This window comes from Medicago truncatula, chromosome 2, assembly GCF_003473485.1.
Source record: "Medicago truncatula cultivar Jemalong A17 chromosome 2, MtrunA17r5.0-ANR, whole genome shotgun sequence".
Lineage (NCBI taxonomy): Eukaryota > Viridiplantae > Streptophyta > Magnoliopsida > Fabales > Fabaceae > Medicago > Medicago truncatula.
The window spans coordinates 43,054,024-43,077,822 of record NC_053043.1 but is presented as its reverse complement, the minus strand read 5'-3'; the positions used below and the strand labels follow the sequence as shown (position 1 = coordinate 43,077,822).

The following is a 23,799-nucleotide window of genomic DNA, read 5'->3' as shown; positions in this document are numbered from 1 at the left end:
ACCGTTCAGCCAAATCACTCTCCACCTTTAGATCACAGAATCTTCTTCTCTCTCGCACACCCACTCTTCCTTCTTCTTCATCATTCCCAAATTTCAACTTCAAATTTCATTTCCCTCTTTCATTTTCAACTTCATTTCCCTTTTCAAACCCTAGAAAACTTCACCGAACTCAATTTCCACAAATTCTTCATCAAATTCCTTCATTCATCGCTACAATGCCGTTTCTATCAGAGGCTGCAAGCGCGATTAAAACCAGATTCGGATTCCACAATCATCCATCCGAACAAATTTCGTTGATTCAGAACACTCCAGATCTTGTGAAATCTTCGGTTAAAGATAATAATCTGTTTCAAAGCTCTGCAGTTCGGAATATTACCGATTGGGATGATGAATCTGTTGTTGGACAAAGTAGTGCCGCGGTTTCGTCCATGCAAAGCTTTGAATTGTGTGAAGATCCTTCTTTCTGGAAAGATCATAATGTTCAGGTAGAAATATTCAATTTGAACTTCACAAAATCTAAATTAAGCCTTTTAATATATCTATTTTTTTTGAAGTAGTTGCATGAAATCAAAATTTTAATGTGTTTCACTTTTGTGGAGTGAATGCTATTAGCGATTTTTTGCTTTTTTTTTTTGTAATTTGGTTTTATTTGAATAAAGGAATCTCGTAACTAGACTTAAGCATGTTTGGTGCTCAGTGACAAAAAATTGATTCATAAAATTGATTTTACTTAAAAGTGAGTTGAACATAAGCGTGGTTTATGTAAAAATGAGTGAGTCCAAAACTACAAATCCTAGCTTTAGCAACCAAACATGTCAAAATCAATTTTACAGGTCCATAATTAATACTCTTTACTCTAAGTTGAACCAATAAATTGATTATGAATTAATCGACTTTGTATAATTGATTTTACTTATAAGTGAGTTGAACAATAATTTTAAGTTGAACAATAATTTTAAGTGTGAAAATCATGTTTAGACTCAAACGCTAAAGAGCCTAGCTTCAAGTTAGTATCAATTCTGAAGGCAAAATAAATTCTACTAGGGAATCAGTTATGGCTGCTCCAAACGTGGAATCAAACATAGGCTTGTATAGCTATAAATTTGTTTGGCATTTAAATTAAAAATTACAGTAATTTTGCATTTAAATGTTTGATATATATGGTTATTTTTCTATATAGTTTAGGAGTGGAGTATGATTATGACTTGGTTTAAGCTAATGAAGTTTGATTTTGTTTAAATTTTGTGAGCTAGGTTATTATTAGAATGCGTCCTCTAAGCAATAACGAGATATCGGTTCAAGGAAACAGTAAATGCGTTAGGCAAGAGAGTTGTCAGACAATTACTTGGACTGGACCTCCTGAGGCGCGGTTTACTTTCGATCTTGTTGCAGATGAGACCGTTAGCCAGGTAAAATTTTGTTACATCCATTCGTTTTGGTTGGAATTAGAACTATTGTGCAAGTTTAAGTAATAAGTGTCAATGCTGTAGTTTTTTTTTAAGCTTGATTTTCACATTCACATAACTTATGTTACAGGAGAATCTCTTTAAACTAGCTGGTTTACCAATGGTAGATAATTGCATGGGAGGCTACAACAGCTGCATGTTTGCTTATGGTCAAGTAAGTCATTATTTTGATTCTCTTCTTGTTATTCTAGTTAGTTTGTTTATTTAGTTCAATATTATTATAGAATATTAAAGTAAGGAAAAAAATGTTTCATACTGTGATATCTTCTGTAGATTATTTTACATATTTAACTTTGTAACAATTTTACACACCGAAAGTAATTGTTTTTGCATTTAGACTGGAAGTGGGAAGACGCACACCATGCTCGGTGACATTGAAGGGGGAACTAGACGACACAGTGTCAACTGTGGGATGACACCAAGAATTTTTGAGCACTTGTTTTCAAGAATTCAGAAGGTATAATTTATTATGGTGTTCAATTAGATACTAATGGCTCAGTCATTATTTAAGAACAGTCTCGCCATTAATTAGGGTTTTATGACTCAAGTAATGAGTAAGCAATGTCTCTGAGCTAGTCCCAAATGAAGACAAGGTTTTTTACGATCATTTTATAAACACCATTTTTAAGAAGCAAGTTTGCAATGATCATTAAGCCATTCATACAAGGGGTGCACCTCAAGACCCCACTAATGCTATTATTGTTTTTTTCATTGTGACACCTTATTTTCACTCCTCTTTCTGCACAAGAAATTATAAAAGTAGTATTTTTATTGTTTTTCACTACTTTGTATATACATATTTAAAATATATGAATATATTGAAAATAAATTTATAATTGAGAAAACAGAAAACATTTTGCATAATACTTTTAAATTTTCACTTTTTCATACTGAAGTTGAATTGGTTATTAGTCTAGACAATAATATGGCTCTATTCATGTAGTTAAATTTGCTTGGATTTAGTTTTAGTCTGTTATTTTTGTAATTTTCACCAGGACAAAGAGGCCCGTAGAGATGAGAAGTTAAAATTCACGTGCAAATGTTCTTTCTTGGAGATATACAATGAACAGATCCTTGATCTTTTGGACCCTTCATCTAACAATCTGCAGGTAACGACTAACTATTCACATCACTTCTTCGATGTTTGAAAGAGGCATTTTATATCATACAACTTTCCGCTTCTTTTTTTCTTAAACAATAATCATGTCGCAGATAAGAGAAGACAACAAGAAAGGTGTTTATGTGGAAAATCTTAAGGAAGTAGAAGTTAGTAATGCTCGAGATGTCATTCAACTACTTGTTCAGGTATATAATGCCTCCACCTTTACTCTTGAGTATTGTTTTTCAACAATTGATTGTATTACCCCAACGAACCTCTCTTCGACGTACTAGTTAAAAGACATTGATTACAAGTTATGATTTTATTTAGGGTGCCGCGAACAGGAAGGTGGCTGCTACTAATATGAATCGCGCTAGCAGCCGTTCTCATAGTGTATTTACCTGCATCATTGAGAGTCAAGTGAGTAATTTTTCTCTATCTTCTGGTGTATGCAAAAGATAAACTTAACATTTTGTATTGTTTACTAGTATATTATTATGACACATTAATTTAACTATCTCTTGTTAGTGGGAATCTCAAGGAGTAACTCACTTTCGATTTGCTCGACTCAATCTTGTTGATTTGGCCGGATCCGAGAGGTAATTATTTGTAATAATGTATATGCATGTTTGTCTTCCTGTTATGCTATCTTGGTTTGCAAGTATTGTATGCCTGTTTACCTATATATCCTTCTTGACATTAGGCAGAAGAGTTCTGGTGCTGAAGGAGAACGCCTCAAGGAAGCTACTAATATCAACAAGTCTCTTTCAACCTTGGGGTCGGTATCCTTGTTGACAATTTTGTTTAACTGTCTATTTTATCAATGTGGCGTTCTACTTAAAAACTAACCTCATAGGTGATAATATTATAATTGCAGGCTTGTGATTATGAACCTAGTCAGTATATCTAATGGGAAGTCACACCATGTTCCTTACCGCGATTCGAAGCTCACATTTTTACTTCAGGTCAGTGTCCAAATTTTCTAGATTCGTATTGCTTAGGTGGTCCCAGTTCACAATTAGATTTCAATATTTGGAGATTGATAGTAGCAGATGTAAGTGTTTTAAAATGAAATAGTTGTCGCGAAGGAACTGTAAGTTTTTTGGATATGGATATTTGAAATTACATTACCCTTTTATTTTGCAAGTTCACAATAATAACTTTGGTATGACATACAATTACATTGAAAAGCTCTATATTTAATAAATGAGCCATAGAATCAGCAATACAGAACAAGAAGCTTGTCGGAGTGTTGCAACTTACGAAGATATTTGAAAATATCTTCATTAATGTTAGGCAAAAATTTACTTACTAGTGTCTGAATTAGTTTATGACTGAGTAAGGAGCTGCAAATTATCGATTAATCAGATCAGTATTTGTCTCTTCCTTTCAGGATTCTCTTGGAGGGAATGCAAAAACTATCATAATTGCAAATATAAGCCCCTCTATTTGGTTAGTGAATGTCTTTCTTTTAGTTCAAATCATCTTTGCATAAGGACTTGGTTACTTTTACATAAAAGAAATTTTGGAACCAGGAGTCATCAAGTTTCAATGTTTTGCTTGTTTGTCATAGTAACTGGATTCTTAATCTCACTGTCCAATTTTGTAGTGGCGTATTTTCTGTCATTAACCACATTATGTTTATTTGCTGCATCTAGTTAAATGCTTTTATATTTCAATATTTCAATGACAATAAGTAACTCCTGCAGTTGCTCGCTTGAGACATTAAGCACACTGAAGTTCGCACAACGTGCTAAATTCATCAAGAACAATGTATGTCTTTCGTACTTTTGATTCTTATTTATTAGTTTACTCCCAATATTTGCCCAAAATTGTAGATATTGTTTTATTCCAAGTTTGTACTCAAAGAGAGTTATAAGCTTCCGTAGAGAAATTTTAATATATTAGTCCTACTAATGAGAGCTTATTAAATAGTTCTCTTTTCTGGTAATCAGTTCAGGGAGTTTTAATGTGTCTATTATGTAATGTAATTTTTCTTCAGGCCATTGTAAATGAGGATGCATCCGGAGATGTCATTGCAATGAGACTTCAAATTCAACAACTTAAGGTACACTAATTTTAATTAATCTTTTCTTCTTATGTTCTTAATGTCATTGCATAGAAAGTGTCTGGTGGCCCATTCCCTCTTTTTTAAATACAGAAATGGTAAAGTGATTTGGTTCTAGTAGTGGCATGTCATTTCGAATCAAATAACGCTATATACATGCCTATTGAATTGGTTATGAGACGATTATAATGGTTAGGAAGAGTTTTGCTTTCACCTTTTAATTTCATGTGGACTTTGAAGGGTAGTGGAACAGCTCCATTAATTTTATGTGGTTGATTGTTCATGCCTTTATATATATGATATAGTACGTAAAGCCAAGTCCTGCATTAAAAAAAGAGCTAAGGTCTTACAAGAGTTTATAAAGAGTGATACTACTTACCTTACAAGACAATTTTGTACTTGCGGACCGGTCTCCACATTGTCCAGAGATTGTGAGATCCCTGGGCTGTTCTGTCCTATTCTTGCATTCTTTTCTTGTTTTCTCTTCTAATACCTGTTGAGTCTATCAATATTACAATATACTTTGTTGAATTCAATGAATTATTTGTCATAAAAAAGTGTTATGGTGAGCAAAACTACGTTCACATTTCATCTATAGAACACAACTTTGAGTTCATGTCATGTTAATTCTCAAAGAAGATTTACCAAATATGTGATATGGAATGCAATTTCATTTTTCAGAAAGAAGTATCCCGTTTGCGATCTTTAGCTGGCGGAGGAGAAATTCAGGATAATGACACTTCAGTAATTAGCTTTCCAGGTTCTCCAATATCGTCCTTCAAGTGGGAGGGTGCCCAAGCCCAAGGATCGTTCAGTCCATTAACTTCTGCTAAAAGGGTATCTCAGGTAGATATTTGTGGCGTGTCTGAGAAATCATCCAGTTTTATAACTATGTTTACTGATATGCTTCTTTTTCTTGTTACAGAAAAAAGATTATGAAGTTGCCCTTGTTGGGGCCTTTAGAAGAGAAAAGGACAAAGAGAGAGCATTGCAGGCACTGAGAGAAGAAAATGAAGCGGCCATGAAGCTGGTATATGTGAAATGAAGTATAGTCGTTAATGCGTTCTGTATACCATTTTTATTTGAATGTTTCATTGAAAAGGAAATCAAAAGACAAGCTTTAGATCCAATTGAGAATTTTTTATTATCAGTTTAAGTCTAATTTAGGTTATCATAGATCTCTGTTTTGGTATTTCTGTATTGTCCTTCATATTGAACGTTTATAATTATTCTTTTTTGTTAATTCATATTGTACGTTGATAATTATTCGTTTTTGTTAATATATATCTGTTATTTATCACAGTAGTTCTTGATTGTTTTGTGATGTAAATCTTTGGAAATTAACTGATTGCACTATGGGATGATTCAGGTCAAGCAAAGGGAAGATGAGATACAAGGTTTGAAGATGAGGCTCAAATTTCGAGAGGCTGAAAGAAAAAGGTTAGAAGCAGTTGCTTCCGGGAAGATTTCAGCTGAGACACACTTGCTGAGCGAAAAAGAGGAACATTTGAAGGAAATTGAGGTCCTGCAGGCCAAGGTGGATCGAAGTCAAGACGTAACTAGATTTGCTATGGAAAATTTGCAGCTTAAAGAAGAAATAGGAAGGCATGATTTCTTTTCTTTTTAATTTAATTAAATCAGCAGATTCAGCATGAGTCTTCTTTTTTGATTAACTTTGCTGTTATCTCTTTCTTGTTCTCTTGTGCAACTTAAATATCTCATTCCGATTTCACGATTATAAGAATAGTTGGGAAATGACCTCTTATGATAATTAATGAGCACTCAACTATGAATAATATCACATAGTTTCTTTACATTGTTTATCATAAAACATTAGTATGCAAATTGTTTGAAACCAGAAAACAAGCTTTTGCTCTTGTCGAGAGAAACAGTTAGCCATGTTCACAAAAACAGGTTTTTGATACGTTTTATTAATGCTGCTAATGCTTATCTATCTCCAAAACAGGTTGAAGTCATTTTATGAGGGAGGTGAACGGGAACTAATGAATGAACAAATCATGGTACTTCAAAACAAGGTAGGGACTAGGGAGGGGTGTTTTTGTACTAGTTCATTTAAGTTTTTAGTCAATCTTCCCGTATTCATATTTATTTGCTACTGTGAGTCTCACAATTGATGTGATCCGACTCTAAAGCGTGCTTATATGTAAGGGAGGCATCCCTCACCTTAAAAGATTTTGATTGTGTTTTCTTCACATTTATGTGCAGTTGTTAGAAGCACTAGATTGGAAATTTATGCACGAACCCGATATGGTAATGGCTCAGGTTTTCATATTTTTTTACAATAATAAATTTTTCCTTCTGTCATATTTTTAAGTTGACCTACTCTTTTTGCAAATTTTAGAAAACAAATGCTGACACCGTGGAGGACTTGAATAGTGATGGCGATCTTCTTTCAAATAAGGTAAGAATAATCGAGTGTTCTGCATATATATTCATATTCATGTTTTACCTCAGTATATATGCAAGTTAGAAAGCCTAGAAGATTTTGATTGTACCAATTTACAAGATTTTCAGACTAGTTGGTGTTAATGAATGAGCTTCTGTATAGATAACCGATATTGTAATTGTAATATCCAACAATTGAATCCAATGTGCTTTTCTGTTTGTATTGCCCATGAGATCTTGCTCAATTTAGCAATATTACAATAAATGTTGGATATATTTTGAATCTCCTGAAAGTAAGCCTCTCACAGTTTAAATCAAAGAATGATACCGGTGCTCAACTGTTAGAATAGAGAATGTGGCTTCGAACTTGCTTTCTATTTTGTTGTCTTCTGACGTTCTTCTTTGTTTACTTATTTTTATACCCTTTTCTACACTAGAGTTTGTTAGGGGAAACACCAATCTTGGACCAAGAGCAAAATCTATATTATTTTCTTTCTATGCACAAGTTTACTGTAGTTTGGTTATTTGAGCCCCTCAAAATTATAATACTTTGAATCTTCTCGGGGGCATACATCAATTTGATCATATGGCCAGCAATTAAATAAGGAAGCCTGCTATTTTTTCTCTCTCTTCAATTTATGCATGTCTATCTATAAGGAAACATGTTTGATAATATAAACAAATTATATATGCCTATGTTCTCTGTTTTTGCATATTCAGTTTCTTTTTTGCTTGCCTGCATTTTAAAATTTACATTTATACATTATTTATTTATTTAATTCTTGTTAATATTTATCTTCAGGAGCCAAGTCCAAAGTCACGTTGGCAATCTTCTCTTCGGGAGGAAAATGAGTTTCTCCGCATTCAGGTCTAAACCATTCTAGCTTGTACTGTGTTTTCTGCTTAATTCAATTTTGCAGTCAAATATCAGTGGTTTTCTATGACCTAATATTACCTTACCTTTGACAGGCTATACAAAACCAGGCAGAAATGGACACCATTCAGAAGAGGCTAGAAGTTTGCCTTGAAGAGAAAGAAAAATTGGAAAGGTATTGTTTGCTCTCAAATTTTTCACATAAACAATTTTGCCATGGTTGATTCTTTTAAATTGGACCAAATTTTTTGCCTAACGTGATTCTAGGTACATTTCCTTTTTCACACTGTTTCTGCATATGCATATGTTTTTGTTGTAGGCAAGTTGATGATTTGAAAGCAAAAGTTGAACAAGAGAAATCTTCAACAAGTGAAGCTACAGAAGGAAGGGAGCCAATTGGCCCTCCATCAATGACTGATATGCCAATTAACATCAATAGCCAACTTGAATTGAAGACAATGGTTGATGCTATTGCTGCTGCTAGTCAGAGAGAAGCAGAGGTTAATGAGACAGCAATTATCTTGTCAAGGGAGAATGAAGAGCTAAGGGTGAAGCTTAGAGCCCTGCTTGAGGATAACAGTAAATTAATTGAACTGTATGAACAGGCTACTGCTGAAAGTAACAGAAATATTACTAAAGGTGAGAATTCTCAAGAAATTGAATCCAAGGTTGAAAATAGTTACCTTCTTGAAAAAAGAGAAGAGGAGGCCACATTGAAAAGAGTGGTCGAAGATCTCCAACATCAGCTCATGGAAATCAATGAAGAAAACGAAAAGTTGATGAGTTTGTATGAAAGAGCCATGCAAGAGAAGGATGATCTTAAAAGAACTCTTTCATGTTATGAACATGGAAGAGTTGAAACCAAAGGAGAATTCGACTGCATGGAAAAGCTTGTTGAAGTCGATGGAGGGGAAAGAGACTCGGTAGTAGGAACTGTTTCTGAGGAAGCACAAGATAGAGGTGATAGTAGACATGAGGACAATCCTACTATATCCGGGTCTGATTTATGCCTTGAACCAGATGGACATGAAGAACAAAAGCTTGTACAGGAGGATAATGAGGTTGATATTCTGGACAACACTGAAAAGGACACTGAGATAGCAAATTTCCATGAGGCAAAGTCATCAATGGAATTGAATTGTGCTAAAGAGAAGCTTGAAAGAGTTGATGAACAAATCTTAGAGGCTGTCAGAACGCTTAGCTGCGCCGAAAATGAAATTGTACAGGTTGATGAGCTCTCTAGAGAAATTCAAGTGATAGAACACGATATTCAGGTCAAACATCAGCAGTTTAAATCCTTGAACCTTGAACTTAATGAAGCACATAATAGAAGAACGTTAGCTGATAAAAAATTATCTGCCCTCAAATACTCATTGTCAAATATTATGAAGCACGAGTCATTTTCTTATTTTGAGCAACGGGAAGCAAAGGCAAGAGCCGCTGTGAAAGACTTGGCATCTCATATTGACCGAAAGAAAGGGGAGTTGGCTTCTCTTCAAGCTTCCAAACAAGGGTTGGAAAATGCTTTAAAGAAGAACCAAGAATCTGAAGCTGAATTAGCCAAAAATATTGCAGGCATCAAATCCAAATTGGAAGAAGAGAATCGCAAGCGTGAAGGCGAAAAAGTTCTCTTTGCTATTGATAACACTCGAAGCGTAGATTCATCAGTTAAAAGTTGGCAATTTAGTGGTAAAGCATTTGATTTACTCAAGTTAGAAGAAGAGAAAACAAAGCTGCAAGCAGAGATGAAGCTTTCTCAAGAAAAATTAGGGGTTATTAGAAAGGAACTGGGAAATCTAAACAAGAAGGTGGCAAATGTAGAGAGTCAGATACAAGCTGTTGGATTAGAAATACAACAAGGTTTGAAGAACACGAAGGAAAAAGAGCTTTCACTTCAACGCGCGATGAATGAAAAAGAAATGTGTTTGGAGTTTAGAGATAACGGAATGTTGGAAATGGAACACTTGATCATTGATCTCCATCAGTGTTTGTTTGAGTATGATCTAAAGGAGGCTGAAACAAAGATTCTAGGGGAAGAATTGCAAATGGATTTTTTAAGAGCTGAAGAGTTACAAGCATCCATGATCATTGCTGCAAATAGCAATTTCTTATCTTCCATGTCTTGTGTAGGCACCTTTGAGAAGGTAGAGGAGCAGATGAGAAATCTAAGGACATCTATTCAGGAAACAAAGTTATTGTTAGAAGGCATTTCCCATGCCACCTAAACTATTTTGTTCTGTGATGTTGTAACTAGTTCTCTACTTAATTAAAGCATGTTTTGTTTAACGCTAATTATGTATCTGCTTGAAAACAAATTGACCCCATTTTTTCTAAATTGTAAGAGAACAACTCATGGCTGTTCTCCAAACTTCATCTGGCCCTGTGTTGTTGTGTCCCACTGTTTAAACTTTAAAGTCATTGCAGAGATTTAAAATCTGTGTCGAGAACTGTTCCCTCTGTTTGTCCTCTTGTGGCAGATCGTCCTATAGGCTTTAGAGAAATAAATGTAACGAAATGACATTTCAACTGATCATCTGTCCTGAGTAGCGCAGCGCAGCTGCTCTTATCATGTTATATTTTGGGTGATCTAATGTTTTGATAAAAGATTAGGTGTTGGAATGACATGATATTGCATATAATTTCTTGTTAAATGAATGTTTAGTTTTATTATTTTATTGTTCCGACGAGCAAAAGAGGTACTATCATTCAATGAAGTTTTGTTTGGGAGTTTGGAAGGGAGGGAGGACTTTAGGCGATGGAAAATATAGAGATAAAAAAATATTATAACAACAAAGATTGAAGTTGAAGAATTCATATAATCCCTCAAAAACCCCTTGAAAACCCTCAGAAAACCCTCCTATAATACAATATTTGAGCTCCTTCAAATGACAAGGATTTTGTATTACGACGAAAAATGAACCCCTAAAACCCTGTCTCCCAATATATCTATTTCTTCCACTTGCTCCTTCCCTTTTTTCAAAACTCTCCTCTTCCCTCTAAACTTCCAAACAAAACCTAAAGATTTAAGAAAGCTAAAATGACATGTCCATGAATATTACATAAAACTGTGGATACATGATGATTTCAGTTTCTCCTAATTTTTTCTCTTTCGACGTTTTCTTGATCAATTGACTAATACGATATCAAACCACTTGCCATCAACCACATTCCTTCCATTAGAATTAGACTCAAATATTTCTTAAAAAAAAAAGGAATTAGACTCAAATCTCTTAAGTAGTCTAATGTTGCAGGACAAAAACAAGATTAAGAGGAAAGATCACTAAGCCACATTCGAAGAGGAAGGTTAAGCATCCATAAACTGTTGAATTTGCAGAGAAAAAAACACTTTTTTTACTATAAAAAAACACTTGTCAAAGAATGAATGAATACCTTTTTATTTTTTTGCTAATAGAATTAATACAATTGTTTAGTAATAAAGAAAAGTTTAGTATTTTTAAGTATAGTTTTTTGCAACAAAATGATATTTCAACATGTAGATCGTCCTATATGCCTTAGAGAAATAAATGTAATGAAATGACAATTCAACTGGTCATCGTCCTGAGTTGTCCAATTACTCTTTATCATGTTATTTTGAGTGCTCTAATGTTTTGATAAGCGATTAGATATTGAAATTACATGATGTTCCATATAATTTCTTGTTAAAGGAATGTTTAGTTTCTTTTGAGTTCCATCCCCATGCAAAAGATGTACCCTAATAATTTCGACATTTTTTTAAAATCAAAAAAGACTTATAAACCATTTTTTTACTTCTTAACATTGTGCGACAATGAGTTAATTAAATGAAAACTATATAAAAGAAGTGAAATAACATAGCCTCTTCGTGGTGATCTTTAGTCTATTGGTCTAGATTCTCTCCTCAAACCCCACCCAACAAATTCCCCAAAAGTTATAATAACACTTTGTAAAATACTTCAAAAATATATATCAATGACTATCATATACAATATAAAACATGGCTTGATGTATAAATCATTTTTAGGATGTCAGTAAAAGTTGCATTCCAATATAAAGAAAATATAATATAATTAAAAAAAATAATAATATAATTTGTTTGTATTGTTAGTTATTTTAAACGTACGTGTTGCCACATCCTTTAATTTGTTTGAAATGTATGACGTGTTTTTTTTTTTTTTTGAGGGGATATGACGTGTTTTATTTATCAATGAACGACATGACAACACATAATGAGATGCGACATATAAAATAACTTAATGGGTAGGTTTTAAACTAAAAAAAAATACTCTTTATGTATGGATTTCGGTGCCAAAAGAAAATACATAAATTTTTGGTGGTAAATATCCAAAAAGGAATATAAATAGTAACAAAAGCACACCAAATCAACTATGCTCATATGTTTTCATTCATATTCCTATATTTCTTCTCTCAATCCCACCTTTTAATCTCTCCCAACCATTTCCCACTTTAACCGCTTTCAAAAGTACTCTCTCATTTATCATAAACCCTATTCTTCTTTCTCCTCCTGCTCCGGCCCATCATGAGGTAGCCTCTCAAATGCCTCGCCGGCGTTCTTCTCTCATGCCTCCGTTCCTACCACCACCTCTCTAGTCTTTTCCTCCTTCTCTTTCACGTTTTTTCTTCTTCTTTTTCTTTCCATAATGACTCGCCAGAACCAACTCCAAAACCGTCGTCGCAGCGTCGGAGAAGTGGCTGGAAATGCAACAGCGGAGTGTGCAGCAATCTGCTGCTGTGTCCCATGTGCGGTGGTGGATATGGTGGCGCTTGCAACGTATAAAGTTCCGGCTTCTTTGTGGAAGAAGGCAGCTATCAATAACAGAAAGAAAAGGTTGCTGAAACAGATGAAGAAGGATATGAAGAACTTTTTGGAGCATGAAAAGCCCGGTGGACCTGGACCTGAGACGGTTGTTGTTGGGCCCACGATGGAGGAGCTTTTGGCCCAGGAGGAATTGCCGGAGGAGGATTTATGGGCCCGGTTCAGCGTAAACGGTTTTTGGAGAAGCAGTTCTTCTCAGAAACATGAACCGGATGAATTGCAAACCGGAGAAAATAACCGTTAGTACAATCATTATTATTGTGATTGTATATGTTTTCAAAAAAAAATTATTGTGATTGTATATTGTATAATGTGATTTTTACATTTGAGATTGAAGATACAGGTGTTGAAATCCAAAAAGAATTCAATGCTTTGTTTACCTTTTCTGGTGTGTGATGTGGAATTCAATCATTTATGTGTTTTAAGGGTAAGATAGTAATGAATATGGTGCAAGTTTGCCACTATCTTCTAACTAAAATAAGAAAATGAGGTTGGTGGTGGTGTCATGAATTATCATGTCAAAGTCATTTAATGTCTTTTTGCCAATTCATTGTTTGTTATGAAAGTTGTCTCTCTTTTCAAAAAGAAAATGCACTCATTTTGGTTTTGAAACTATTCTCTTCTTCATGTCATTTTTGTTAAATCATCTGTACTTTTATTAATTTTACGGTTGATTGATCCAATCAAAATATAAAAAAGAGAAAAAAAAGTTAGCCAAGGATCGAGATTAATGCAAAATGAATAACATTATAGAATGAGCACAAAGAAATCCAGATTTATAATTGTTCTATATTAGTTACATCGTATCTCTATTCGTAGAATAAGAATGCCCAAAGAGTTTAAAGAAGGAAGTTTAGAGTTCAAATCCTAAGTAAATTAGTCACCATCTTTATTTATTTAATAGGTATGGTTCATCACTTCTTTATATTACTTTTGGATGATGAGTGTTAGTTGAACGAAGATAATTCATACCATGACAAGATCATTATCTTTTCTCTTCTGAGTAAGTTATCTTCTATCTCTACCTCGAGAGTTATTGTATCTGATTGAATAGGCAATTATCTTTCGAAATTATAAGCTTCGTTCAATAACCATTTTAACTATTTAATGAAACTTTAAAACCCTTTGAAATTGCAAAACGTCAATCATTTTTGTCCCTCCATCTATTTATGTCGTTTGGTTGTATATGATGTGTCCGTTAAGTCGACAAATGTCTCCTCCACGTGGGACAAATATTGTGACACATAAGAGGTTTTTTTTTTTTTTTTTCTTAAATTATTATTCTTTTAAAAAAAATGTTTTATTTTTCTTCAACAGTAACTTCATCTTCTTCCTATATATCCATAACTTCATTTTCATCCTCATTCTTCTCCATTTAAATTCAATTCCTTCTAAATCAATTGAAAATGATGGGTGGTGGATTTGGATATACAAATAAAAGGAAAATGAAAGAAACAAAAAGTTCCCCTTCCATGGGCAAAATTATGAATATTAATTCCCTCAAATGCCACTCTGATCGAGTTTCTGTTATAGGAGTTGCTAGAACTAAATCTAATTTTGGTTGAGAGTTTTTCTCATTCCCATTTTCAAAGGTAATTGAATCTTAATTTTTGTTTTTCAAATTTTTCACAAATTTGTTTCTCCCTTTTTGTGATTTTGATAAGCTAACTTTTTAATTATAAGATAACTTATAGCATATTTCTACTAAATAGATCAGAGGTGTTCAAAATCAAACCAATCCTATAGAAAATTTGCAAATCGAACCAATCCACATCGAAATCGCACAAAAAAAATTGATTTGGATGTATTCAAATAATTTTTTTACTCAACCGCATTAGTTGGTTTGATTTGCGTTTTTATTTTACCTATTAAACCAAACAAAACCGCAACATAAGAAAAACTGGTGTCGGTTTGGGAGTTGGGAGTTGGTTTGAAGATAATGTCTGAAGGGTAGTAGGTGGAGGAGGAGAAACTTATTTTTGGACTGACAACTGGGTGGGTGGAGTTCCCCTACGGGTTCGCTTCCCACGCCTTTTTGAGTTGACTGAAAACAGATGGGTGATGGTGGAAAACATGGAGAGGCGCGGGTGGGAGGATGGAGGTGATGCGTGGGGCTGGCGTAGGCGCCTGCATGCTTGGGAGGAGGAGAGTGTCACAAAATGTTCTATACTACTGCATGATGTTGTTTTGCAGGCTCATGTTCATGATAGGGGGAGGTGGCTTATTGATCCCGCTCACGACTATTCAGTCAAGGGAACCTATCAATATCTCACGACGACGGACAACCCTCCTGAAAGGGGATTGGTGGAAGATGTAAGGCATAAGCAAGCTCCACTAAATGTGTCGTTGTTTGCTTTGAGACTATTTTGAAATAGACTACCTACGAAAGATAACTTGCTACGTCGACAGGTATTGCATTCGAACAACATATCCTGTGTGGGAGGGTGCGGCTCATTAGAGAATTCCGAACACCTTCTCTTTAGATGTGAGTTCTTTGGTCGAGTGTGGACACAAATGTTACTTTGGCTTGGTTTATCATATGTCGCTCCGAAGGGATGTTGAGACCATTATCTTCAGTTTGAACATATGGCGGGTTTACCGCATTTTTCACATTCTTTTTTACAGTTAATTTGACTGGCTTGTGTGTGGACAATTTGGAAGGAGAGGAACAACCACATTTTTAATCAGAAGGCTACTTCAATTAGCGTTAAATCTGATAGAGTGAAAGTACTTTCATTTCAGTGGCTTAAAGCTAGGTTGCATATGTTTGCTTTCAGTTACCATGACTGATGGCAACACTATGTCTTGTATGGGTATTTTTATGTAATCTTCTTTGTTTTGGTTTTGAAAACACGGTGTCTATGTTTACGGCACCGGTGAACTGACATTTGTATATGTTTGAAGTGATTCTCTTTTGCACACCTTCTGCGAGACGAATCTCTTTTGGTTATTAATTCCATTTTGGCTTGTTAAAAAAAAACATAAGAAAAACAATAATTAAACATATTTCACCTAGATCGATACTCATAGAAATTAACTTTTTTTTTTATTTTATAAAATGACATATTTTTTCTCTTGTTAAGTTGCTTCTTTTCTTTTTATTTCAACAATGTATACTTATGTGCAAGTTGAACTTTTTGAGAATGATAAAATCTTAGTCTTTTATACTTCTTACATAATATGATTAATTTCTGTCAACGTTTTTAATTTTGTCTATGTTGGATGAAATATAAAATATTGTTTGAAATATGTTTTAGCTTTGTTAACTTGATTTTAATGTTGGATACAAAAATTTGTATCGTCTTAAAAAATTTACACCAACTGAACCAATCCAATTCAAGTTTGTTTGGTTTGGTTCGAATGACTTTTTAAAAGCTAACTGACATACTTTCTCTAAAAAAAAAAAAAACTAACCGAACCACATACTTTTTTATTTCGCGGTTAGGATGATTTTTATGCTCCAACCCGAACTAAACCGCATCACGAACACCACAAAACAGATCTGAAGTTATTATTGTTTTATGTTTTTTGGTTTTGTTCAAATAACTTTTTAAATGCTGACCGTACCAAAGCGAACCGCATAATGTTTTATCCCTCATTTAAGATAACTTTTATGTTCAAACTGAACTAAACCGAACCACAAACACCCTTAAAACAACCCCAAATTTTTTGGATCTTGTTAACTAGTAGTCTCAGAGCACTAGTTAAGAAAACAAAAAAGTAAATAGTTGTATTGAAAACTTTGACTACACAATTTTTAATGTACTATACTCTCTCTATTCCTTTTCTTTTGATGTTTTAGGTGATTGCACAAATATTAAGAAATTATTAAATTATAGAAATAATTGTATGGTTTATACTAAAATACTCTTACTTACTCCTTGATTTTTTTTCTCAAAATTCTAATCTCCTTAATTATTGACACTCACCACACAAATTGCATTTATTATTTAAACTTTCAATTTTTTCAAACTTATCACATGACTTTAAATTAAACGTGGGAGCTCTGCAATTGTTTTTTTTCTTTGGATTATTTCCTTCCAGTTTTAAATAGTGCATGGGTAGTTGAAGTAATTCTTATTATTTCATATTACTATTTCTCGGCAGTTGTACTTCATCTAAATTTTTTAACCTATTTTTTAATTCAGTTGTGATAAGTCAATAGTCCCAACTTATTTAATTATTAAAGTGTGTTTTTCAACAAGGATAAAATTGGATAAAAAACATTAAAAATTCTAAAACATCAAATTTTTTGAAATAAAGTTTAAATTCTAAAACATTAAAAGAAAAGGAATAGAGCGAGTATTTGATTTTCTTAACTAGTGATCCGGAGGTATTAGTTAACATTTTTCTTATTTTTTGTTTTTTAGGGAAAGCCCCTAAGTTATTATTATTAATTATTAATAATTGAATTTTGTTTTAATTGTTTGCCGATGTCGACATGAAGGTGGCGGTGCACACCGTGATTGCGTGAAATTATGATGAGACGACCAAACCAAGTACATAGAAATCCGCGTAAGGTGAAAGACTCGTCAAAGATATTCCACCAGAATGCCACGTGGCATAACCACAGTTAGTGGTGGACCAAGACTAAGTTAAAGGTATGGTTACTTTGGTCTCTTCCAAGTTGTAATAATAATCAAACTGAAATTAAAAAATTTGTTAACTGTACCCAAAAATAAAAATCAATTATTTTTTTTAAATTAATCAATTAATTGTATACAATAAAACTTTTTTAAATTAGAGATTAATAACTCAAATCAAGTAATACTACAATAAACTAAACTCTTTCAAATTTTTCATATTACATTTTTCCTTACCATTACATCAAAGTCTTATGCGACAAAATTTACTTTTTTTTAACCTTCTAATTTGTAAAATAGTTTTTTTTTTTTAGAGAAATTTTTAAAAGAGTCTTAGAAATTTTTAAGTATAAATCAGTAATCTAGTAAAATAAAATTCCTACAATATTTAATGTAATAAAGGTAAAGGAAAAAGGAAAAGATTAAGAACAAGAACAAAGACCCACACAGTCCACTCTTCTTACCTTACATCACCGCACCAAACACACAAAACAAAAGCCCCTTTCCCTCTTTCTTCCTTCCTTCTAGGGTTTTCTCAATTCACTTCTCGATTTTTCGATTTTCTCAATGGACGAGGTAATTACACCGATTAAACTCACTGATTTTCACTTTGATCCGATTAATTTCCTTTCTTTTCATATAATTTTTTGTGTGTTTCGTTCTGTTGAATCCTGCTTCATTGTTATTTGATTTTGATTTTGATTTTTCTCGAATAAAAAGTTTTGATTTTTCGATGTTATATTGGTGTTTGATTGGTTGAATTTTTGTTTGTTGTTAGGTTCCTGTGATTGAAGAGAATGAGACGAAGTCTGAGGCGCATTTGACTTCAGCTGCTGCTTTTGTTGAAGGTGGAATTCAGGATGCTTGTGATGATTCTTGTAGTATATGTCTTGAAGAATTCATCGACAGTGATCCTTCTACGGTAATGATTCCTTGTGTTTAGTTTGTAGTAGTGATCACCGTAGTGTTGTTTTGTTTGTCTTTTTTTTAACATTTTGATGTTACTTTTGCTGTAGGTGACAAGTTGCAAGCATGAGTTTCATCTTCAATGTATTCTCGAATGGTATTGCCTTTCTTCGTCTGTTAGTTTTTAAATCGGTTTTGTATGGTATCGGTAACTATTGGCGTTCCTTTGGTTGATTATAGTTGCAGTAATTATTGCAACTCTTACAGTTGCTGTTATGCTTCTTGGAGACCAATGGGGTTTCCTCAAGTGATATGGCTTTCTATTTTCTAGTTGACTTTAGTGACACTGAAAAAAGGGCTTAGTGATTTATGAAATGCTTTTTTCTTTTCCGGCTCCTGATTTTGAAGGATAACTGGCCTTGTATAGTGGCCCCTAAAGATAGGACAACACCGAAATCAAAATTCCAAATTGGGTGTTAGCCTATCTTTAGGTACCACTCTACAAGGCCTGTTATCCTTCATGATAGGCTAACACCCAATTTGATATAGCCAATTTTGTAGAGTAGCATTCCAGACACTATGCGTTTGTTATTTCATATATGTGGCCCCGTTCCATGAAATCTTGCTCTGCTAATTTGGTTTGATTCTTTTTAATTGCTGTACAAGTGAAATGCTTCTCAAAAGAAAGGCAACGTGATATTCATATTTTCACATTTCTTGTTTTTTGGTCCAACATTCTTTAGTTAGCTTGTTTGTGTTGTATGGAAATTGGCTTTCCTGACTACCATCTATTTTATAATTTTACCATATTGACTGATATATTTTGGATCATTGTTTTTGTGGCGCATTTGGCAAATGGAAATGCTTGGAGGGGTATGACTTTGTCATGAATTCTTACTTTTATCGTGCAGGTGTCAGAGGAGCTCCCAGTGCCCCATGTGTTGGCAATCTATCAGTCTCAAGGATCCAACGGGGTTTGTAATTTTCACACTGTTCTTTATACACTTTATTTTGTTATTTGTCTCCTGGCATTATATTTATTTATTTATATACTTTTCGTCTGTCTTTCCTCATTGCAGCCAGGAATTGCTCGAGGCAGTTGAGAGAGAGCGGAACATTAGGTTCAATCCGACTAGAAATGCCACAATATTTCATCATCCAACACTGGGGGATTTTGAGTTACAACATGTTAGTAGTATACTTGTGCTACTTTGGAAGTATATTTGTACCGTTTATCATCCATTATGTGATTTTTTCTGATCTCATACAGTTGCCAGTTGGAGCAAATGATGCTGATCTTGAAGAGCGTATTCTCCAACACTTTGCTGCTGCAGCAGCAATGGGGCGAGCACGCCATATTGCTAGAAGGGAAGGCCAGAGAAATAGGTCATCAGCTCAAGGTCGCCCACAGTATATGGTATTTTCAGCTCATCCTAATTCACCTCCCATGGCTCCTGCTTCTTCCTCCCCACCTCAGAGAGGGGATGGTGAACAGACTCCTGCGACCGGAGAAGAACCACCACAGCTCACTTTAGTTCCTCCAGTTCAAACCGACCAGGTTTCTGCTTCAGGATCTGGGTCTGCTGCTCTTGCTACTGACAATCTGGGATTATCTTATAACAGCAGGTAATGATTTTCCATTTTGGATTTCTGTAATTTTTTTGAAAGCTTCTAAATTAATAGTAGCCAAGTTTTCTAGTTGTTGACGTTCTTATCGGCTATGTCTTCAAACTTAAAGCAGGAGATCTCCTAATCAGTCTTCTCCAAGTAGCCAAGACAGAGCAGGACCATCAGAACTCCAGTCATTTTCAGAATCTCTGAAATCTAAACTAAATGCCGTGTCTACAAGGTAGTTGGATAAAGTGACTATTCTTTGTAATGTGTCTGTGATATTGTTCAGTCATCCCATTGTAACCTGAACTTCAAATTTTTACTGTCTTTAAGATACAAAGAGTCAATTTCTAAGAGCACAAGAGGGTGGAAGGAAAGGTGGTTCTCTCGGACTAGCCCTATGTCTGATCTTGGATCTGAAGTTAAGCGAGAAGTTAATGCAGGGATTGCAACTGTGTCACGCATGATGGAACGCTTGGAGACCAGAGACAATAATAGAAGCAGTAGTGATACTGCTCCAAGTAACTTAGCAGATGGCCCAATTCAGGGATCAAGTGATCAGCATTTAACAGACACTGAAAGGGACAGTCCTTTGAGAGACAATAACTCAAAAACATCTTGCACTGCAGGTTCCAGTTCAAATTAAGCATATAGAAGGAATTGCTTGAACTCAGATCTGTTTTGTCCTAAAGGTATAATCTTAACTATACTGATTTTTGAAGTTATTTAAAATGAGAATTGTACATGTTCTGATTGGTTTGTTTTTTGAATGGCAATTTTTAGTATGTTCATTGTTATGTTAGTATTTTTCTTGTCACGACTGATGCCGTGTCTGCATTGTTCTGATCTTGGATTCTTTGTAATATCTACCTTGTTTGTATTTTGAACCTTGAACCTTTAACTCCTCAACACCTTTAATCCCTTAGCTCAAACCAGTTGAGCTACCCAACCCCCCTTACATGTTCTGATTATAAACTAGTCGGAACAATTTTTTGTAATCCAATGACCATTATATTTCTTTGTAGATTTTGTGTGTTTTTCTTTGCTTGCTTTTTTCTATTTTGTCTGTTGTCTGCATAGACCTACCAACAAACATGCATGTTGTCTCGATTTTCCGTTTTCTGTTAAATAAAATATTCAATCATGTTTCTGTATGAAACTTGAAAGCATGCCAGCTATTTATCTGGATTTGAAAGCCTTTTGTTGGTCACTTGGTCTCTTATTGCATTAGTTCTAATTCTAATTATGCCATTACTGTGTGCTGATGGATTTTTCTATCATATCAGGTAGAAATAGAGTTTCCCATTACTGGATATGAAATACCGTGGATGTGGTGCATTGCCTATTGGCTGATAATCCTTTTACCTACAAAAGATGACCAACAATTCTCATATTGGAAATAAAGAACTTAAGAAAAAAAGATGCAATGGTGGTCTCATTTGTTTTAAACTCAGTAACCTTAATGTGATTGTATATTCAGTTCACCTTGTAAACTTATAGATATTCCTTAGATAATCTTTATACATAAAACGTGTCTCTTCTACCTAGAGATAAATCTTGTTTTTAAATATACCATCATCTGGGCTGGAGATTAGTAATAATATGCTGAAATCGTGTTTGATTGCGAAACTATCAATAATGTGCCTTTGAATCTGTGGTAGGAAAAATGAGGGATAACCTGAAGGGATATTTAACAACTTAGAAAGAGTGCGATAATTAAACCTAATTTTAGATCCACTAGAAAAAAGCTGGTTTACTATTAATTTGTATAAAACAAAAAACACACTAGGTTCCCATAAGTATTGTCAAAAATAGTTAGTCGATTGCTTTTCAAGTTTGTTTGAAGTAAATGCCAGTTATAAGGTACAAGTACAACTGAAAAATGGGGTACTTGATTGAGTATTTGCTGAACTATTATCAAGCAACCCATGCCAGCTGCGTAAATATATGTAGTCAGATAAGTCCTAAAAGATGGTAAACTCTGGTTAGAAAGTCCCATTGATTCTGCAACTTCTCTAAAGTAAGAAGAGATGTACAAACACCAAATACTTCTATTTTTGTGAATCCACTTCAGTAGTTATGTTCTGGCCAGTTGATATTCTGAGTGACAAGTTATCTAGGTGTCTCACCTCAAAGTGGACTGTGTGTAACTTATATCCAACTATGAGTCTATTTGAATTGGCTTATTTGAAATTGTCTCTTGACGTAACTCCTTATGAGAGACTATTTAAAAGAACTTATAAGAAGTTTATAACATATTTATAAGTTGTCTTAATGCCCAAGCTCAGCCCGCACGACATTGCAATAGTCGAAATTATGATAAAAATTCTCTATCAAAGTGGCCATTAGAACATACTATTTGCTACTAGAGTCAATATGGGATCCATCAACGTTAATTTTTGAAGCAATTAATAGCAGGGTGTTGCCAAACAACATTGATCAATTGTCGAGTAGCAGCAGAGTCACTACACTAGTATCCGTACACATATTTTGCTAGTAAAATAAGCATGATGTAAAACCTTGTGATACAATTCACTCCACGCAGATTTGAGAGAAAATAAAGTTGTTTCTAACTTTCCAAATATCATCATAAATATAAAAGCATTTTATTCAAGTCATATTGGTTTATCTTTTAGTAAGAGAACCCTATGCCAGGTGGGAACCACAGCCACTAATGTCAATCAAGATATAGCAAAATATCAACTTTACTTGCTTTGTGCACCAAGGAATGGTATCAAGCTGACCATACTGCCTCAAAGATAGATGCACATTGCACATTACCATGCAAATTTAGATCCGCAACATCAGCCAGTTGCTCCATTTTATATAAAAAAAAACTGGTTGCTCTTGCTCCATTATGGGTGTATATATACACTATATGAGTGAAACACTAAACTATCATGTTTCTCTAAACTCTGTTAAATTAGTTCATAAAATTGATGATATTGTAAATCCATTTGTCATTTGACCGTATCAGATTTGCCAATTTCTTTTAAAGACATGATCCATTGGAGCATATTTTTAAAAGTTTGTTTTAAGACTTTTGTCTACCTCTACTTTGCAATATAAAGTCATAATAATCAATTGCGTGTCTTCAATTTCATAAATTAAGCACATGTAGGAGTAAGCATTTTCTATTTGACAAATCAATTCAATATACTTATAATTTCAATGATGAAAATCATGATTAATTTTTCAACCAAACAAAACATTAGAATTATTGTGTGTTCTCCAGCTCTGAGTAGTAGCTGGCTAATGGAGTGGACCCCATGCAGACCAGGTCCAATTCTTCACTTTTCCGTAGAATCCAAATTCGCCAGCCACGTTGGTTTGTATTAGTTCACTTCCCCAATGCAACCGACACAATCAACTTAACTAATTTTTTTATTTAGGCGCTAAAATATATAATACATACCGCCACCTCCTCTCCATTACCCTCTAATTCCAATATTCTACTAAATTTTTTTTTTTTACTGGTTTAGTATTTAAAAAAATATAAACACCTGCGTCTGGGTTTCTGTACTTCTAACCATTTGAATAAATAAATAATACTCGAGGATTTTATATTTCATACATGGGAGTATTCTATATTTATGCATAAAATGTAGTAAATATAATCAATAAAAATTGGTTCAATAGGTAATATTCAACTCAAATTTTATAATGACTTGAGTTCAAGAGCATTGCGCTGATGTGATAATTTTGCTTGTGGATAACATCTACATTTTGTAATTCCTTAACAAATATCTCGGTTTGTTTGCATGACTCTTTCTTTTTATCAAAACATAAATCAAAGGATTTAACTCAAATGATTAATTAACTTCACAAATGACGAATTATTCGAAATAATTGAAACAATTCTTGATCAAGATATATCCACCTCTCAAATCAAATTTTGAATTACCACCAGGACCTCATTTCCTTCGGAATTGGAGGTTTAATGCAATAAACTAATAATCGAAACGTATACAAA

General features: G+C 33.9%; 3 protein-coding genes across 4 annotated transcripts; all 3 read left to right on the top strand.

Moving 5' to 3' along the window:
• LOC11420098 (kinesin-like protein KIN-12E) lies at positions 1-10,357 on the top strand. The gene is made up of 22 exons (XM_003596889.4): positions 1-485; positions 1,254-1,409; positions 1,537-1,620; positions 1,804-1,923; positions 2,462-2,575; positions 2,679-2,771; positions 2,896-2,985; positions 3,094-3,164; positions 3,269-3,343; positions 3,443-3,530; positions 3,959-4,017; positions 4,275-4,338; positions 4,568-4,633; positions 5,315-5,479; positions 5,559-5,663; positions 6,003-6,238; positions 6,600-6,669; positions 6,860-6,904; positions 6,996-7,055; positions 7,842-7,907; positions 8,009-8,088; positions 8,233-10,357. Exons 1-22 carry the CDS (start codon positions 216-218, stop codon positions 10,136-10,138), a joined length of 4,083 nt encoding a protein of 1,360 aa, XP_003596937.2. The 5' UTR covers positions 1-215; the 3' UTR covers positions 10,139-10,357.
• Positions 10,358-12,196: 1,839 nt separating this feature from the next.
• Positions 12,197-13,169, top strand: LOC11420097 (uncharacterized). The gene is made up of 2 exons (XM_024776204.2): positions 12,197-12,980; positions 13,013-13,169. Exon 1 carries the CDS (start codon positions 12,551-12,553, stop codon positions 12,968-12,970), a length of 420 nt encoding a protein of 139 aa, XP_024631972.1. The 5' UTR covers positions 12,197-12,550; the 3' UTR covers positions 12,971-12,980; positions 13,013-13,169.
• Positions 13,170-17,724: 4,555 nt separating this feature from the next.
• LOC11422637 (E3 ubiquitin-protein ligase RHF2A) lies at positions 17,725-21,455 on the top strand. 2 transcript variants are annotated; one of them, XM_003596887.4, is made up of 9 exons: positions 17,725-17,885; positions 18,088-18,231; positions 18,326-18,372; positions 19,127-19,189; positions 19,295-19,403; positions 19,486-19,841; positions 19,954-20,064; positions 20,160-20,518; positions 21,113-21,455. In XM_003596887.4, exons 1-8 carry the CDS (start codon positions 17,877-17,879, stop codon positions 20,470-20,472), a joined length of 1,152 nt encoding a protein of 383 aa, XP_003596935.1. In that variant the 5' UTR covers positions 17,725-17,876; the 3' UTR covers positions 20,473-20,518; positions 21,113-21,455. The 2 variants fall into 2 exon arrangements, with proteins under 2 accessions (XP_003596935.1, XP_003596933.1); XM_003596885.3 differs by having other exon boundaries at positions 19,957-20,064; positions 21,113-21,427.
• Positions 21,456-23,799: the final 2,344 nt, after the last annotated feature.

Coding starts and splice junctions, on each gene's coding strand:
- LOC11420097 (XM_024776204.2), top strand. CDS start 12,551: ATGACTCGCCAGAACCAACTCCAAAACCGTCGTCGCAGCGTCGGAGAA.
- LOC11420098 (XM_003596889.4), top strand. CDS start 216: ATGCCGTTTCTATCAGAGGCTGCAAGCGCGATTAAAACCAGATTCGGA. Junction 3,344..3,442: donor AAGTCTCTTTCAACCTTGGG/GTCGGTATCCTT, acceptor TTATAATTGCAG/GCTTGTGATTATGAACCTAG. Junction 4,339..4,567: donor CTAAATTCATCAAGAACAAT/GTATGTCTTTCG, acceptor ATTTTTCTTCAG/GCCATTGTAAATGAGGATGC.
- LOC11422637 (XM_003596887.4), top strand. Junction 18,232..18,325: donor TCGACAGTGATCCTTCTACG/GTAATGATTCCT, acceptor CTTTTGCTGTAG/GTGACAAGTTGCAAGCATGA. Junction 19,404..19,485: donor GGGATTTTGAGTTACAACAT/GTTAGTAGTATA, acceptor GATCTCATACAG/TTGCCAGTTGGAGCAAATGA.